The 19,402-nt window shown below is 50.8% G+C and overlaps 1 protein-coding gene across 1 annotated transcript in view; it reads right to left on the bottom strand.

The window, feature by feature from the left end:
- Positions 1-19,402, bottom strand: part of AP1M1 (adaptor related protein complex 1 subunit mu 1) — a 37,916-nt gene that overhangs the window by 15,444 nt on the left and 3,070 nt on the right. The window contains exons 2-5 of the mRNA XM_054465867.2: positions 16,287-16,443; positions 13,488-13,555; positions 11,774-11,904; positions 10,749-10,896 (exon numbers count right to left, since the gene is read on the bottom strand). Of these exons, the coding sequence (XP_054321842.1) occupies positions 10,749-10,896; positions 11,774-11,904; positions 13,488-13,555; positions 16,287-16,443 (504 nt within the window). The remainder of the gene's footprint in view (positions 1-10,748; positions 10,897-11,773; positions 11,905-13,487; positions 13,556-16,286; positions 16,444-19,402) is intronic.

Genomic DNA, 19,402 nt, shown 5'->3' with positions numbered 1-19,402 from the left:
AGGTTAAGCATTCCTAATTCAAAAATCCCAAATCCAAAATGCTCCAAAATCTAAAACTTTTTGAGCCCTGAAATGATGTCAAAAGTAGAAGATTCCATACCCAACTTCATGTGACAGGTTGCAGTCAAAATGCAGGTGCACAATGCAGTTTATTCAGCATCTCCAAGGGAAAAGTAAAATTACCTTCAGGCTATGTGCATAAGGTGTATATAAAACATAAATGAGGCCGGGTGCAGTGGCTCACGCCTGAATTCCCCCAGCACTTTGGAAGGCTGAGGTAGGTGGATCACCTGAGGTCAGGAGTTCGAGACCAGCCTGGCCAACATGGTGAAACCCCGTCTCTACTAAAAATACAAAAATTAGCCAGGCGTGGTGGCAGGTGCCTGTAATCCCAGCTACTTGGGAGACTGAGGCAGGAGAATCGCTTGAACCCGGGAGGCAGAGGTTGCAGTGAGCTGAGATTGTGCCACTGCACTCCAGCCTGGGCAACAAGAGTGAAATTCCATCTCGAAAAAAAAAAAAAAACCATAAATGAATTTCACGTTTGGACCTGGGTCCCAGCCCCAAGATATCTCATGATGCATATGCAAATATTCCAAAATCCAAAGAAATCTGAAATCCAAAACACTTCTGCTCCCAAGCATTTGTATAAGGGATACTCAACCTGTAATACACCATGACCAATGGGATTTTATTCCAGGAATGTGACACTGGTTCAATAATCAGAAAGCGGTCAGTGGAATACACCACATTAACAACCAAAAGAAGAAAACTCATGTGATTACATCAATTGATGCAGAAAAATAACTGAAGAAAATACAACACCCACGCATGATTAAAAAAAAAAAAAAAACTGTTAGCAAACTAGCAATAAAAGGGAACTTCCTCAAGGTGAAAAAGAACACCTGCAATAAACCTACAGCTAACATCCTAGATGGTGGCAAAAGACTTAATGGTCTCCCTCTAAGATCAGGAACAAAGCAAGAATGTCCGCTCTCACCACTCATATTCAACCTTGTGCTGGAAGTCTCAGTAAGGGAAGACGTAAAGCAAAAGAGATAAAAGGAGCTTCCAGAGAGCTGAACATGTGGAGGTTCCTGGAGGGTGGTGTGCCCAGACAGGGCAAGGAAGCTCTGGGTCCCTTCCCTCTATACCTCGCTTACCCAAAGAGGGGTTCGTGGGAACCCTAATTTGAAGCTGTTTAAAGACTACCTAGATTTTGCTCCTGCTCCAAGATGGCCAACTAGACGCAGCCAGGAGAAACATCTCCCACTAAGAGACAGGGACACTGTGTGGACAGGTGTGCTCCTAGACTCCTAGATCTTCAGTGGGAAGGCCCTGAGAGTGAACGGAGGGAAGACACAGAGGCTGGAGGGAAGACAGAGGAGGAGGCTGGGAACCCTGCACAGGGCTGCTGTGCACCAGGAATCGTTCCTGGCTCCCAGTGACTCCTGTGGAGGGGGTGAATTGAACTAGCAAGGGGCAACCCACTCTTGCCATGGCCTCTGGAATCCCGGTAGGAGGGACCCCTCGACCGCCACGGCCAGCTGCGTTGGCAGGGGAAGCTGCTTAAAGAAGTGGTAGTGATGCAGGGCAGGCGAGCCCCAAAACTGAGACAGCCCGGGAGGGTTCTTGGCTTCACCCAGGAAAGAACTCAAGGGCCACTCTGGTGGTGATAAACAGAGCTTTTACCAAAGCAGCCATGTGCACAGCAGCAGAGGCACTGCTCCCTGTGGAGCGGGGCTACCCCATGGGCAGTGCGCCCAGAGCAGCAGCTCAGAGGCAGCTCTGCAGTCACATTTATACTGACTTTTAATAATATGCAAATTAAGGGGCAGTTTATAAAGAAATTTCTAGAATGTGGGTGGTAGCTTCTAGGTTGTTGGGTCATTGCCATGAAAAAAGGCAGTAACTTCCAAGTGTTGCCATGGCAATGGTAAACTGACATAGCACACTGTGGGGTGGGTCTTATGGGGAGGCGCTTCTGCCCTGACCTGTTTTAGCTAGTCCTCAATTTGGTCTGGTGTCCAAGCCTCACCTCCTAAGTCGAGTTCTGCCTCCTACCTCAGTCGGGGCAGAACTCCAGCCTGAGCCAGGCCAGGGGGTTTGCTGCAGAAGCATATGTGGTGGAGCACAGCCAGGACACCCATCCCCTAGGCTTGACTTGCTCTCATAGGAGACTTTAGCCCTAGGGGAACTGTCAGACCTGAACTCTCCAGGGCAGTCTTGCCCATCAGATGGGGCTGGTCTGACCTGAGCAACCCTCAGTCTGCTGGCCTCTCCTGCGGCCCCAGCCTGGCCAAGCCTGCTTGCAGTGCAATCCCCAGGTACCTCCTGGGGGCAGCATCAGAGCTCCTGCACTGGCAGACTGTACCTGAACGGGGAGTACTTCTGCAAAGCGGCCCCATGGACACACTAGCCCACCTGAGCTCTGCTCCCACTGCAGCCTCCCCTGTGTGGTTTTGCCTGCAGGTTCTTGCCCACAGCCACCCTCAATATCGTTTTGCTGGTGGTGTGTGCGTGGGTGGACCTAGCCCACCATTCCCCAACAGCATGCCTGTGTGTGTACCCTGCTGTGCCACTGTTGCCAGCGTAAGTGCACCCCAGCCCCCCATTCTCCTCTCCCACCACCATTGTTGTCAGAGTGTTGGCAGCATAAGAGCCCGCCAGCCCCACCCCTCCCAGTGCCCCACCCATGCTGGGCCTCCCACAGGAAACCAGGCAGAGAAAACAGGGGACCTATCCCCAGCCCTGAGCAGCCACCGCTGCCAGTGTGAACATGCACAAAGGGCACACACAGTCCTGCACCCACCAACGCCCCCATGCTAACCCCACCATCGGCACCAATGAACAGGTGCACAGTTGCCAGCGTGGCCCCTGCCCCCACCCCAGCCATATTGCCACTACTGCTGCTGCTACAAATGCCCTCCCAGAGGCTGGCTTCCTGACATCCACTAGCACCCTGTCACAGCCGATAAGTGTGCACCCCACTGTGCTGCCACTGGCACAAGCAAACAAGAACAGATCCCGCTGCCACTACCCTATGAAGTGCTTTGCCTGGCACCACCCATTGGAGTGTTGTGACCAGCTGTCTGGGAGCAGCTTGGCCCCTCTAGCAGAGCAGGTTCTTAACCTGAAGGAGCCAGAGATCAAAGCCAGGGCTGGATACCAGTCCTCCAGAGTTAGAGCATGCAGTTCAGGAGTCCTAAGCTGAGCCTTGGTCCCCTAAAATCTTCCAATAATGAAGCCATCCAACTGAACCCACCTTATATACAATCAAACCCCCAGGGTCATCAAATAGGATAAAGGAAAAAGAAACCCATTCAAAGGACAGCAACTTCAAAGACTAAAGGAATATCAGCCCACAAAAATGAGAAAGAACCAGCGCAAGGACTCTTGACAACTCAAACAACCAGAGTGTCTTCTTTCCTCCAAACTCTCCAAACTGCAGTAGTTCTCCAGCAAGAGTTCTTTTTTTTTTTCTTTTGAGATGAAGTCTCGCTCTGTCACCCAGGCTGGAGTGCAGTGGCGTGATCTCGGATCACTGCAAGCTCCGCCTCCCGGGTTCACGCCATTCTCCTGCCTCAGCCTCCCAAGTAGCTGGGACCACAGGCGCCCGCCACCACACCCGGCTAATTTTTTGTATTTTTAGTAGAGACGGGGTTTCACCATGTTCACCAGGATGGTCTCGATCTCCTGATCTCGTGATCCGCCCACCTCGGCCTCCCAAAGCAAGAGTTCTTAACTAGGCTGAGATGGCTGAAATGACAGAAATAGACTTCAGAATATGGATAGGAACAAAGATCACTGAGATTAAGAACACTGAAACCCAATCTAAGGAGGTTAAGAATCATAATAAAACAATATACGAGCTGGCCGACAAAATAGCCAGGATAGAAAATATTGTAACTGACCTGATACAGCTGAAAAACACAGTATAAGAATTTAATAATGTAATCACAAGTATTAATAGTAGTACAGACCAAGCTGAGGAAAGAATCTCAGAGCTTGAAGACTGGCTTTCTGAAATAAGACAGTCAGATAAGAATAGAGAAAAAATAATGAAAAGGAATGAACAAAGCCTCCAAGAAATATGCGATTAAAAGAGACCAAATCTACAACTCATTGGTGTCCCTGAAAGAGATGGGGAAAATGGAAGCAACTTGGAAAACATATTTCAGGATACCATCCATGAGAACTTCCCCAGTCTAGCTAGAGAGGCCAATATTCAAAATCAGGGAGTGCAGAGAACCCCTGCAAAATACTTCACAAGATCATCCCCAAAACACATAATCATCAGATTGTCCAGGGTCAAAATGAAAAAAGCTAGAGAGACATAGCAGGTCACCTACAAAGAGAAGTCCATCAGACGAGCAGCGGGCCTCTCAGCAGAAACCCTACAAGCCAGAAGAGATTGGAGGCCGATATTAAACATTACTTTTTTCCTTTTTTTTTTTTTGAGATGGAGTCTCGTTCTGTGGCCCAGGCTGGAGTGCAGTGGTGGGATCTCAGCAGGTCACTGCAACCTCCGCCTCCCAGGTTCAAGCAATTCTCCTGCCTCAGCCTCCCAAGCAGCTGGGACTACAGGTGTGCACCACCACATGCTGCTAATTTTTGTATTTTTAGTAGAGACTGGGTTTCACCATATTGGCCAGGCTGGTCTTGAACTCCTGACCTCAGGTGATCCCCTCCCCTACCCCCCCACCCCCCGCCCCCGCCCCCGCCCCCGCCTCAGCCTCCCAAAGTGCTGGGATTACAGGTGTGAGCCACCACTCCTGGCCAATATATTAAGCATTTTTAAAGAAATTCCAATCCAGAATTTCACATCTGGCCAAACTAAGCTTCATAAGCAAAGGAGAAATGAGATCATTTTCAAGTCGGGTGTGGTGGCTCAACCTATAATCCCAGTACTTTAGGGGGCTGAGGTGGGTGGAATGCCTGAATCCAGGAGTTTGAGACTAGCCTAGGAAACATGGCAAAACCCCATCTCTACCAAAAGTATATAAATTAGCCGGGTGTGGTGGTACCTGCCTATAGTCCCAGCTAATGGGTAGGCTGAGGCCAGAGAATAGCTTGTGCCAGGGAGGTAGAGGCTGCAGTGAGCCATGATCATGCCACTGCACTCCAGCCTGAGCAACAGAATGAGACCCTGTCTCAAAAAAAAAGAAGAAAAAAAAAAGATCCTTTCAGACAAGCAAATGCTGAGGGAATTTGTTTACCAGCAGACCTGCTTTACAAGAGCTCCTGAAAGAAGTACTAAATATGAAAAGAAGGCCGGGTGTGGTGGCTCATGCCTATAATTCCAGCACTTTGGGAGGCTGAGGCAGGTGAATCACCTGAGGTGTGGAGTTCGACGTCAATCTGGCCAACATGGTGTAACTCCGTATCTACTAAAAATACAAAAATTAGCCTGTCATGGTGGTGGGTACCTGTAATCCCAGCTACTCGGGAGGCTAAGGCAGGAGAACTGCTTGAGCTGGGGAGGCAGAGGTTGCAGTGAGCAGAGATCATGCCATTGCACTCCAGCCCGGGTGACAGGGCAAGACTCCATCTCAAAAAAAAAAAAAAAAAAAAAAAAATTGCCGGGTGCAGTGGCTCACTCCTGTAATCCCAGCACTTTGGGAGGCTGAGGCAGGTGGATCACAAGGTCAGGTCAGGAGATCGAGACCATCCTGGCTAACATGGTGAAACTCTGTCTCTACTAAAAATACCAAAAAAAAATTAGCCGGGCGTGGTGGCACGCGCCTGTAGTCCCAGCTACTCGGGAGGCTGAGGCAGGAGAATCACTTGAACCTGGGAGGCAGAGGTTGCAGTGAGCTAAGATCACACCATGGCACTCCAGCCTGGGCTACACAGTGAGACTTCGTCTCAAAAAAAAAAAGGAAAGAAAAGGCCATTACTAGCCACTACAAAAACACACTTAAGTATACAGACCAGTAACACTATAAAGCAACCACACAAACAAGTCAGCATAATAAACAGCTAACAACACAATGACAGGATCAAATACACACATATCAATACTAACCTTGAATGTAAATGGGCTAAATGCCCCAATTAAAAGGCATAGAGTGGCAAGAGCTGGATAAAAAAGTAAGACCAAATGATATGCTCCCTTTAAGACACCCATCTTGGCTGGGTGCAGTAGCTCATGCCTGTAATATCCCAGCACTTTGGGAGGCCGAGGCGAGCGGATCTCTTGAGGTCAGGAGTTTGAGACCAGCCTGGCCAACATGGTGAAACCTCGTCTCTACTAAAAACAGAAAACAGCCAGGTGTGGTGGCGCATGCCTGTAATCCCAACTATTCGGGAGGCTGAGGCAGGAGAATTGCTTGAACCTGGGGGACAGAGGTTGCAGTGAGCCGAGATTGCGCCACTGCACTCCAGCCTGGGCAACACAGCAAGACTCTGTCTCAAAAGAAAAAAAAAAAGACCCATCTCAGATGCAATAACACCCACAGACTCAAAATGAAGAAATGGAGAAAAATCTACCAAGCAAACAGAAAACAGACAAAAGCAGAGTTGCAATCTTAATTTCAGACAAAACAGACTTTAAGCCAACAAAGATCAAAAAAAGACAAAGAAGTGCATTGCATAATGGTAAGGGATTCAATTCAACAAGATCTAACTATCCTAAATAAATATGCAGCCAACAGGAGCACCCAGATTCTTAAAGCAGGTTCTTAGAGACCTATGAAGAGACTTAGACTCCCACACAATAATGGTGGGAGATTTCAACGCCCCACTGACAGTATTAGACAGATCACTGGGGCAGAAAATTAACAAAGATATCCAGGACCTTAACTCAGCACTGGATCAACTGGACTTTATAGATATCTACAGAACTCTCCACCCAAAAACGAGAGAATATATCTCATCTGTACATGGCACATACTCTAAAAACAACCACACAATTGGACATAAAATAATCCTCAGCAAATGCAAAAGAACCAAAAGCATACCAGCCACTCTCTCAGACCACAAATCAATAAAAATAGAATTCAAAACTAAGAAAATCGCTCAAACCCACAAAATTACATGGAAATTAAACAACCTGCTCCCGAATTACTTTTGGGTAAATAATGAAATTAAGGCAGAAGTCAAGAAATTCTTTGAAACGAATAAGAACAAAGATACAACAGACCAGAATCTCTGGGACACAGCTAAGGCAGTGTTAAGAGAAATTTACAGCACTACACGCCCACATCAAAAAGTTAGAAAGATCTCAAATTAACAACCTAATATCACAACTAAAAGAACTCATGAAGCAAAAGCCTCCAACTCCAAAGCTAGCAGAAGACAAGAAATAACCAAAATCACAGCTGAACTCTAGAAGACTGAGACACAAAAACACCATTCAAAACATCAAGTAAGCCAGGAGCTGGTGTTTTAAAAGAATGAGTAAGATAGATAGGCTGCTAGCTAGACTAATAAGAAAAGAGAGAAAACCCAAATAAACACAATTAGAAATGACAAAGGGGATATTACCATTGATCCCACAGAAATACAAATAACCCTTATTAACACTTCTATGCACACTAACTAGAAAATCTAGAAGAAATGGATACTCTCCTGGACACATATACCCTTCCAAGATGGAACCAGGGAGAAACTGAATCCCTGAACAGACCAATAATGAGCTCCAAAATTGAATCAGTAATAAATAGTCTAACAACCAAAAAAAGCCTGGACCAGACGGATTCACAGCTGAATTCTATCAGACGTACAAAGAAGAGCTGGTACCATTCCTACTGAAATGATTCCAAAAAAACTGAGGAGGAGGGACTCCTCCGCTACTCATTCTATGAGGCCAGCATCATCCTGATACCAAAACCCGGCAGAGATACGACAAAAAAAGAAAACTTAACGCCAATATCCTCGATGAACACTGATGCAGAAATCCTCAACAAAATACTAGTAAACTGAATCCAGCAGTACATCAAAAAGCGAATCCACCACAATCAAGAAGGCTTTTATCCCTGGGATGCAAGATTGGTTCAATATATGCAAATCAATAAACATGATTCATCACATAAATAGAACTAAAGACAGAAACTACATGATCATCTCAATAGGTGCAGAAAAGGCTTTTGATAAAATTCAGCATCTCTTCATGTTAAAAACTCTCAACAAACTAGGGTTTTTTGTTTTGTTTTTTGTTTTTTTTTGAGACAGGGTCTTGCTCTGTTGCCCAGGCTGGAGTGCAGTGGCACAATCTGGACTCACTGGAACCTCCACCTCTGGGGCCCAAGTGATCCTCCCACCTCAGCCACCCGAGTAGCTGGGATTACAGGCACGCATCACCATGCCTGGCTAATTTTCCTGTTTTTAGTAGAGCGTGAGCTACCATGCCCAGCCAACAAACTAGGTTTTGAAGGAACATACCTAAAATAATAAGAGCCATCTATGACAAATCCACAGCCAACATCATACTGAATGGGCAAAAGCTGGAAGCATTCCCCCTGAAAACTGGCACAAGACAAAGATGCCCTCTCTCACCACTTCCTATTCAATATCGTATTGGGGGCTGGGCATGGTGGCTGACGCCTGTAATCCCAACGCTTTGGGAGGCTGAGGCAAGCAGATCACCTGAGGTCAGGAGTTCGATACCACCCTGGCCAACATAGTGAAACCCTGTCTCAACTAAAAATACAAAAATTAGCCAGGCACGGTGGCATGCGTCTGTAATCCCAGCTACTCGGGAGGCTGAGGATGGAGAAGCACTTGAACCCAGGAGGTGGAGGCTGCACTGAGCCAAGATCATGCCACTTGTACTACAGCCTGGGCTACATAGTGAGACTCTGTCGAAAAAAAAAAAAAAACACTGCTAAGAGAATAAAAAGATAAGCTACAGACAGGGGGAAAATACTTCCAAATCACCTGTCTGATAGAGGACTTCTATCTGGACACAAAGAACTGTCAAGGCTCAACTATATGAAAATAGCTCAATTTAAAAATGCTAAAAAGATGCACAGAGACATTTCTCCAAAGAGGATATACAGATAACAAAGAAACATGTAAAGCAATGCTCATTATTAGCCATTAAGAAAATGCAATAGGCCAGGCGTGGTAGCTCATACCTGTAATCCCAGCACTTTGGGAGGCGGAGGCGGGTGGATCATCCGAGGTCAGGAGTTCGAGACCAGCCTGGCCAACATGGTGAAACCCCGTCTCTAGTAAAAATACAAAAATGAGCCAGGCCTGGTGGTAGGCGCCTGTAATTCCAGCTACTCGGGAGGCTGAGGCAGGAGAATCGCTTGAGCCTGGGAGGCAGAGTTGCAGTGAATGGAGATAATGCCATTGCACTCCAGCCTGGGCGACAAGAGCGAGACTGTGTCTCAAAAAAAACAAAACAAAACAAAACACAAAACTATGCTGAGATACTACTACATACCTATTAGGATGACAAAAATAAAACTACTGACAAAGGATGTGGGGTCATCACAACCCTCATCTGTTGCTGGTGAGAACGCAAAACGGCAATGGTTTGGCAGTTTCTTATAAAGGTAAACATACACTTACCGTGTGACCCAGCCATCCCACTCCTGGGTATTTACCCTAGAGAGATGAAAACTTATGTCCACACATAAACCTGGACACGACATGTTTCTAGCAACTCTATTGACAATTGCCAAAGATTGGAAAACCACCCAAATGTCCTTCTGTGGTTCAGAACAGAAAATAAATATAAATAAATATAAAAGGGAACAGACTTTTGATACACAAAACAATTGGATTTGGATGAATCGCAAAGAATTAGAATGAGTTAAAGCAGCCAGACTCGAGAGCTCATGACTGTATGACGCCATTCATACGACAGTTTCAGAAAGACAGCTACGGTGACATATGATGCTGCTCGTGTGACAATCACAACATGATGAAGACTCCAGTGATGGAGAACAGTTCGATGGTGGCCAGGAAATGGGGAAAAGGGGAGTGTGGAGCTACAAAGGGGCAACATGAGGAGGTTTTGAGGTTCTGTGTCCTGGGTGTGGTGATGGGTACACAAATCTGTACAAGCGCTAAAATTCATTTTCAAAACATCAACTTTCCCCATAATTAAAAAACTAAAAGAAAAAAAATATACAAAACAGTAACACTGAACGCAAAATCAAAACCCAAACAACAACAACAACCACCAAAAAAACAAGCTGCAGGAGAACCACATCTTATGATCTCAGGTTTATAGAAAAATCAATATACTTGTTTCTGTCTATCTACAGAATGAGGCCCGAGAGGGTGACGGTGAATAAATCCTAATCTTTCTGATTATAGGAGCCCTTTAGTTTCTTTTTTTTTTTTTTTTCTGTACGTGGTGACTGGTAAGAGCCCTTCACTTTCTAACCTCATACCCTGCTTCTAATTTTTAAAAATAATGTGCATGTATGGATTCTCAGTCAGCATAAATGCTAATAAAGAAAACAAGCTTTAGCCAAGCGTGGTGGCGGGCGCCTATAATCCCGGCTACACGGGAGGCTGAGGCAGGAGAATTGCCTGAACCTGGGAGGTGGAGGTTGCAGTGAGCCGAGATCATGCCACCGCACTCTAGCCTGGGCGGACAGAATAAGGTTCCGTCTCAAAAAAACAGATGAGACAAACTCACATTTCAATGAGTGGCCCAAACTGAATCCTGCTATCTGTTACCACACAGAACGGCTCTCGGAGCTTTGCCAGTTTTAAAATCCTGTGTGTATTTCTATCGTGGAGGAGATAAAACCCTACAGAAGAAGGAAAGAAAGGAGGCCTACCAAGAGGTTGACAGACTCGATGACGTCCAAGAACACCTCATTCTTCCGATACTTGATGCCTTCGGACCGCCAGGACACTGCGTTGGTGACGGTGGCTGGGGGCCGCGGGGCCCCTGTTTCCAGCTTGTGGCCTTCCTGAGTGATGTACCTGTGGGGCCACATGCTCAGAGTGAAGGAGGTGGCACCCGCACCAACGCCACAGCTTCTGGCCCTGACATTTCGGCAGGGTCGGCGGTGGTGCTGGGCAGGTTCTGACTGACTTGAAAACAGCCCCTGGATTTCAGCAGCTCCACAAAAGGCAGCCTGCGGTTTCACCTGGGGCTGCTTCATACAGAAAAATCTTCACAATTTCCAAAAGCCAATACACTCAAGTTATAGAGTCTAAAGTGCTCATTTTGGGTGGCCAAGAAGACCATGTTGGGAAGGAAAAGAAGAAGTGGGTGTGAGCTGCTTCCTGTCCCCGCTGAGCACGCGGATGGAACTGACGCCTCGGAGCATAACCTGGTGACCCCATCCCGCTGAGGGAGCAGCAGGTGCAGCGGTTAGGAACACAGGCTTCTCTGGGAGTCTGTTTGCTTGCCCCCTGTAAAGGGGAGACGGTATATGGGGAGGCTGTGAATCGAGTGAATGTGAAGTGCTGGGGCCTGGCCCCCAAGAAGCACTTAATTCACATTGCTTATTATCTGAAGGGCAGGATTCCAAAGAGGGGAGATTTCGATCACAGTCGCATTTTATGACAGTAAAAACAAAGGAGGTGACTCCTTAGTAGCAAGGCACTGAGGGCATCTGTGCGGATGGAGAGTAAAGATGAGGAGCAGGAAAGGCACTGTTATGTGGGGGCGTAGAGGAGGAAACGAATTAAAACCACTAAGAGCAACTTAGTAAAAACCCAAATACGGCTGGAGGTGGGAGGCGGGTGGAGGACAACATGAACACAAACTTGCCCCTTCTGTTTCCACACCTGATGACATCGATGTCATGACACTGCCCAGGCCTGGCCCTAGGCCCCACCCTCGCCCACTCACTCCTGCAGGATCTTGCTGTCAGTGGTCTGGGGGTAGCCGAAGTCCATGAGCTCGTCCAGCAGCTCGTAGATGATGACAAAGTTGTCCCGGATGCTCTCCTCCTCCAGCTCCTTGAAGTACTCGGAAAACACCTGTGGCGGTGGGGGAGGGAGGGAGGGATGGGAGGCAGATCGTTGAGAGGACGGATGAGGAATGAATGAACACTTGCACACATTCATTTGCCCGCTAAGTCCTACCAACAGCCCACTTCCCAGGCTCGGTGGCGTGCTACAGGGCCCTGGACCCAGGTAATGGGGCAGGAGGACAGCAGTGGCTGGCTGTGGGGTGGGGACAGGCTGGAGCCACTGCAGATGTCCCCTGAGGCCTTCAGAAGCTCCGCGTTCCCATTCTCTTCCCTGCCCAGACACCCGCAGGCAGGCAGCCCCTCCTGAGCGACTGTAACTGTCATCCCTTTCTGAGTCTGGAGTGACTCAGGCAAGGACCTTATGAGCTGCCATCTTCCCCATTTCAATGGAAAGCTTGATGCATCTTCCCCATTTCAATGGAAAGCTCAGAAGGTTAAGGAAGGGACGCCAAACAAGAGGGGCTGTTAGAAGCACTTTGGCAGGCACAAATGCTGAAGGAAGGAGCGTCACTAAAACAGAAAGGAACAGCCCAACCCTTGGGTGAGGACCTTCCCCTTCCCGCATCCCCCATTCTCTGATCTGCTGACTCCTGCGTACTTCAGGACTGTGATCGCCCGGCCTCTGCTTGGAAACCACAGACAGCACAGCCAGGCCCAGCCCTGCCTGTGACAGCATCACGGGTCCAGTGAAGGCAGCCCTCAGCCTGCACGTGGGGCCTTCCCAGGTGACCCTCGGCTCCTTCCCCAAGCCCTCACCGCCCAGGCTTGCCCCTGTTCCCCAACATTCTGCACAGGCGCCATCAGTGAGGGAAGAAAGCTTTCCCAGGCCCAGCACAGGCCTCCTGGGTCCTGTTCCCCACTTTCTTGAGCCTCACAGCCCACCTTGGCCAGGCCCATCCTCTCCAGGAAGCCAGCAGCAGCCTCCTCACTGGCCTCAAGTCCTCCTTCTGCTCAGCAGCCAGAGAGGCTGCTTTAGATCAAACCACGTCTTGTCAGTCTCCTGCTTAAAGCCCTCCACTACCTTTCACCAGAAGTGGAATGAAATCCACACTCCTGTATAATCCACCCTCTTCCCAGTTGACCTCAGCCTCACACTCTGCCACATGCACGCCAGCCTCCCTGGCCGCACCACACACACACCTGTCCCAGGGCCTTCGCCCTGGCCGCTGTCTGCGTCTCACTGGCGTGTCAGCTCTCGCCAAGGTGGGCATCAGGCATCTGTGCCTTGAGAGCCCCCTGGGAGATTCTGAGGTGGGCTCAGCTCTGCAGCCCCATCCAGCTGGTCACCCCACATCCTTCCAAAGCTCACTGACCCTTGCTTGTCCCTTCCAGGGTCAGGGCACCCCTGCTCTGAGCCCTACCTTTTCCTGTTCACTTTCCTTTCTTCCCCAGGGTAGGGGAGCAACGCGAGCTATAGAATTCCACAGGCATGGGGGGTTGGGGCTCCCCTTTCCCACTTTCTGGGCTTCCAGCCCCAGCGCTCCCTGGGGATGCCACAGCTCTCTGTAGGGTAGCCAGGTATGGGGAGGTCCACAAGCAGAGCCAAGACAACTGCCACCCAAGCCCACGGCCCCTCCGAGCGAGACTCACCTGCACCACCTTATAGAGGAAGGAGAAGACCAGCGACACGCACGCGTTCTTCTTGGATGTGGCAACCACTGCATGGCGGCCACAGTTAAGGAGCATTCAGAGGCTGGGGCTGCTGCCTGGAAGATCCTGGTTCATGGAGGGACCCCTTAACCCTCACAACCCTCAGAGCCTTCCCTATCCCCACTCCCAACCGTTTACTTGGCCCATGGTGGGCTACAAAGCTCCTGGTCCAATCTAGACCTGGAACACAGGAGTCAGCAGCCAGACGCACTCCCAGGCCCCAGGGAGCACTCACTGAGATGGAGAATCACAGGGATGGCAGGTGGCACAGGGCACCTGTCCCGGCGGCTGGGTGAACGGCTGCCTTGAGCAGGGAGGGAGTGAGGCTCATTCCGGGAGCAGAAAGCAGGACACACTGGCCCTGCTCCTCCAAAGCCGACCTCATCATGACTCTGCTGAGGTCCAGGGTCCCCCGGCCAGACTCTATGGCAAGCAGCCAGGGCCAATTCTGGCTTCAGCCCTTCCTGGCTTTGGAATCACAAGCCTTGGCCCATGAAATAAACCTTTCTAGAGAAACCTCCATATTTCTGTCCTGTGTAATGGGGGCCTGTGAATGAACTCACCAAGGCAATGTACGTGAGATGTCTGGCACAGATGTTCCCTTCTGCCACAGGAGCCAGCCCCTGCCTCCCAGGGTCAGTGTGTGCTGGGCGCTTCCTATTCCTTTTTCCCTAATGGGCCCCCGGGCCGCCAGAGAAGGCTGGTTCTTCCTCTGTAGGCCCATGCACTGCACCCTGGACATCCCTGTTCATGGCACGTCTGTGCTGCCTGGCTCGTCTGCCCAGCAGTGAGCTCTAGAAGGGAGAGCGGGGGCTGTATCCTCCCCCTTCTTGCCTCACCCCAGCACAGCACAGGGGCCCAGGAAAGGGACGCTGGCCCAGTCAAATGAGTGCTGGCCTCCCTCCTGCTGCCTGGCAATGTGCCCTCCCCAGATGCTTTATAAGCAGGGGCAGTGGGGGCCTCTCACCTTCATGGGTGCCTCTCAGCCACGGCCTTGCTGAGCACCGTCCCAGCTGGGGGTGAAACGATGTCCACTAAGCCAGAGGGGTGAGCCCTTCCTGTCTCTTCCCTAGATGCCCAGGTGTTAAATGTGGGGGCCCAACCAGAAACTGATCTGATGGCTCCTGCTGAGCTCAGACCACAGCCACCTCACCCTCCTCCCAATACCTGGGCAGCTTCAGAGGACTGTCAATTCCCTGGATTAAAAGCTACCTAGGCCGGGCGCGGTGGCTCACGCCTGTAATCCCAGCATTTTGGGAGGCTGAGGCGGGCGGATCACGAGGTCAGGAGATCGAGACCATCCTGGCTAACATGGTGAAACCCCGTCTCTACTAAAAAAATACAAAAAAAATAGCTGGGGGTGGTGGCTGGCGCCTGTAGTCCCAGCTACTCGGGAGGCTAAGGCAGGAGAATAGTGCAAACCCAGGAGGCAGAGCTTGCAGTGAGCCCAGATCGCGCCGCTGCACTCCAGCCTGGGCGACAGAGCAAGACTCCATCTCAAAAAAAAAAAAAGCCACCTAAGATCATCTTCAGAGCTATTCTCAGGGCCTTCCAGAGCCAGGTGAAATCTACACAGAGGCATACCACAGGGAGCCCTGGGCCAGCACGGCCCACATGGGAATATGCACACGAGCCACCAGGAACAAATCTTCCTACAATGCAGATTCTGATGGGGCAGGGCTGGGTGGAGCCTGGGATTCTGCATTTCCAAAGGGCTCCCAGGGGATATTCTGGCCCGTTGGCCACACTGTACTGGCAAGGCCTCAAGTGTCTCCAAGAACACAGGAAAGGGCACAGAGCCCATGTCTGCTGGGAGCAATATGCACAAGTCAGTTCAACTGACCTGAATGGTCCTGCAGTGAGGGGTCGTTGTTCCCACTGAACTGTGGGAAGGTGAGGGATTCGCCTCCAGCCCCATGGCTGCTGGAGCTGGGGCTCAAACGGCCTGTGAGTGGCAAATCAGGCCCTTCCGCAGTAGTGTGGGTACTGAGATGGGCCTGCAGGTCTGCCCAATGCCGTGGGGTGGCCAGTTAGACCTCCCTGATAGAAACTGGCTTGGCCAAGTCTCCCTATGGGCCCAAGGACAGGAAGGGTGGGGGGCTCTGAGATCTGGGCGGGGCTGTACCCCACCACCCCTCCGTGGTCCAGGCCACTTCCCCTCCCACCTGCACGATGGCCCCAGCCTACTACCCACCTACCCATGTCCTCTCCTGTCCCCACAGTCTTGCCCCACTCAGCAGCCAGAAACCTCCAGAAGATGCACATCTAAAAGCCTCCAGAGACTTCCTGTCACATTTCAGATGATGTTCTTTGAGACCCCAGACCCTGCTGACCACTCTAGCCTCGCTGCTGCCACACGCCCCCTCTCCAGCCACCCCGACTGCAGCTGCTGGAATGAGCCTCTCCCCTGCAAAGGCTTCGCCCACGCCTAGTGCCTGCCACCCCTCCAGCTGGCAGAAGCCAGGCCTCCCTACAGGCTTCCTCCAGGGTGTCACTTCCCTTCCCGGGCCCCTGGGCCGAAGAGGTTCAACTCACACCCGCTCCTCTCCCCACACCCATCACATGTGTCATTGTGCATTCTCTGCCTGTCTGTGCAGGCAGCAGGGAGCTCCAGGAGGGCATGGCTGTGTTCAATGCTCACGCTGTGCACAAACCAGCCCTGGTTGCAGGCATGTGGATGTGCACACACACCAACACTCACACAGGAGTCCCTTGGGAGCGCCCCCTGCAAAGGGATACGATACAGGTTGTTGTGTTTGATCCACATGAAACGGACCCCACCATGGGCCAGGATGGGCGACAGCATCCCCTCCTCCTCCTTCTCCATCAGGATGGGCATGAAGTGCTCCACCTCCGACATGTCCACATCGCCACGGTAGTTCCGGCAGATGAGCACCTGGGGTGGGGAAGGAAGAGGAAAGATGCTTGCATTTTCAGTTCTACAATCTGGGGGCTTGGGGCAGGGGGTGAGATGCACCAGGCTGATTCCCTTTGGGGACTCCGGTCATGGCCGCTATCCGCAAAAGAGCAGGACTTGAGGCTGTTCTGATCTCCATCCCCCAGGGAATTCCTGGAGAAGAGCATCTCCCAGTGTGAACGTCCACAGGGGCCACTGCAGTTCTTTGCAGGGTGAAGGTAGAGGGGAACTCTGCAGCAAAGGTCCAGGACTGAATCACCCAGAGAAATCAGGTTAAGAAATGCCTCACAAGCTCTCAACGCAGACCTTCTCAGAGCCTTTGCCGGGTCAATGCACCCTGTTCTCCCGCCTGTGTCAGGGCACCCACTCCCGCTGAAGGTTCATATTTACTGAAGTCTACAGGTGGCCTGAAGGGAGAAGCCCTCTTCCTGGTCTCTTTCATAGCCTCTGGGTCAGGATATACAGCATCCAGAACCCCTGTCCACTGCTGATAGGAATGGAAAATGGGACAACTACTTTGGTGTAGTCTGGCAGTTTCTCAAAAAGTGAAACCCAGAGTTACCACACAATCCAGTCATTCCTCTCTCTGGTATTTACCCAAGAGAAATGAAACCACATGTCTGCACAAACACTAGCATGAGAATCTTAACAGCAGCTTTAACTGAAACAGACCCAGACTAGAAACAATGCCAATGTCCTTCAGCAGGTGAACTAGAAACAAACTGTGTCCGTGCACACCATGAGAAGCACGCCTCAGCAATGAAAGGGATCGGACTCCCGATACACAGAATCACTGTGCTGGCTGAGAGAAACCAGACAAACGAGAGCTCATCCTGCATGACTGCACGTGCATAAAATCCTAGAAAATGGTGATGAAAAACACATCGGTGGCTGCCTAGGGACAGGGCTGGACAGCAAAGGGGCGTGAGGAAGCTTTTGGGGGTGATGGAATGTGTGGTTATGGCTTCCCACATGACTGAACTCATCAAATTGTACACTTTAGATAAGTGCAGGTTATTAATGTAAATTATACCTCATTAAAGAATAAAAAGGAGGTCGGAAGTTTTGCTAGCCTGGGCATGGCTGAGGTTGGAGATGCTGCCTGGAACAGCTGCAGCTCTTGGGGCCTGCAGGACAGCCAGCTGCAGGACTCAGCAACGCGCTGAGAAGGCCATCGCAGCGCTGACCTTCCTGGGAACCACCTGCCTCAGAACTTGGCATTTCATCACACGCTGCCTTTATTCTCTCAAGGCGAGACTGGGGGTGGTGCGGGGTGGCACCTTCCTTTCCTAGTGTCTGCTTCGTGGCCTGTGGAACTGATTGGAGGGAGGCAGGTGATGACGTGTTGAGGGAACAGCCCCTCCCCCTGCTGTTACTCTTAACCCCCCAGGTCCTTCCTCACAAAGGGTGACAGGGCTTTTCTCACACAGAAGCCAGACGGGGTCTCTGCCCCACTGCTGAACTGCCACTTACCCCAGCCTCCCCGGCACTGAGAACAAAGCCCAAGCCTGTCTCCGTAGCTCCCAAGGACCGGCGTGGTCTGGCTCCTCACAGCCCCTCTGACGCCTCTTTGCCTGTGCTGCCCTGGTTCACTCTGCTCCAGCCTGGCCCCTTAGCTGGTCTCTGAGTGATCCACATCTGTTCCCACCTCGGGCCTTTGCCCTGACCTGGCTCTTCTCATTTCTCAAGCCTCAGCTCAAATAACACCTCCTCTAGGAAGTCCTCCCAGCTGGGCGTGGTGGCTCACGCCTGTAATCCCAGCACTTTGGGAGGCTGAGGCGGGCGGATCATCTGAAGTCAGGAGTTTGAGACCAGCCTGACCAATATGGTGAAACCCCGTCTCTACTAAAAATACAGAATTAGCCAGGCTTGGTGGTGCATGCCTGTAGTCCCAGCTACTTGGGAGGCTGAGGCAGGAGAATCACTTGAACCTGGGAGGCAGAGGTTGCAGTGAGCCGAGATTGTGCCATTGCACTCCAGCTTGGGTGACAGAACGTAACTCCGTCTCAAAAAAAAAAAAAAAAAGTCCCCCCTGCTTGCTCTGGCTGAGATCATGTCCCCTCCCTCTGTACCCTGAACCCTGCTTTATCCCTATCACCTGCTGCATTATACATTTATTTCTATCCTCGTTTATTGTCTGACATCCCCTGAGAACAGTGACTACTCCTGTCTCATTCACAGCTGTTTTCCAGCACCCAGAACGGGGCCTGGCCCATAGTAGGTGCTCAGTAAACATTTGCGTAGTGACTACAGGGGTGAGGAGAAAAAGGAGGCAAGGATAATGTCCAGGTCTCCCATGCAGATGGCTGAATGGGTGATGGCATCACTGAGATGGAGAGCGAGCAGGTACGGGGAGTGCATTTAGAGGAATGCTGAATTTGTGGTGGTGGCGGGACCTCTCTAGTGTCCCAGAGGCCAGTGATCTCCAGAGAAGTACTGTGAACAAAGTCGAGAGTCACCGGCCCATGGACATGAGTCAAAGTCCACCTGGGAAGAGTGACAGCATGGGGAGGCACGCGTAGGCCTGAGCCACTCCACAGCCCTGGGGAGGGCAGAAAAGGAGGAAAGTAGGCAGTGCGAGAAACAAGAGGAAACCCCCCAGAGCGCAGCCTCCTGGAAGCGGAAGGGAGAGCTGAAGAGGAGGTGGTTAGTGGTGTCAGAAGCTACTGAGAAGCCAGTTAGATAAAGCAGAGAAGCTTCCTACTAGGACAGCTTCCTCCCAGCCCAGTGTGGCCACGCTGGTGTCCTCGGTGACCAGACACGTGGCCATGAATTTCACAGTGTGCTTTATTTTTGATTAAATGCAGTCGGCTCACAAGGCCGACTTTGGAAACAGGAGGTCCGTGGGTTGTGGAATAAGAAAGGGCATCAGAGGAAGGGAGAGAAGCCCACGGCTCCCTTGGGGAGCTTTCTGAAAGGCAGGTCTGATCATGCCTCT

This window comes from Pongo pygmaeus, chromosome 20 (assembly GCF_028885625.2).
Source record: "Pongo pygmaeus isolate AG05252 chromosome 20, NHGRI_mPonPyg2-v2.0_pri, whole genome shotgun sequence".
Taxonomy (NCBI): Eukaryota; Metazoa; Chordata; class Mammalia; order Primates; family Hominidae; genus Pongo; species Pongo pygmaeus.
The sequence above is the reverse complement of the archived record's forward strand: the minus strand, read 5'-3'. Positions and strand labels throughout refer to the sequence as shown.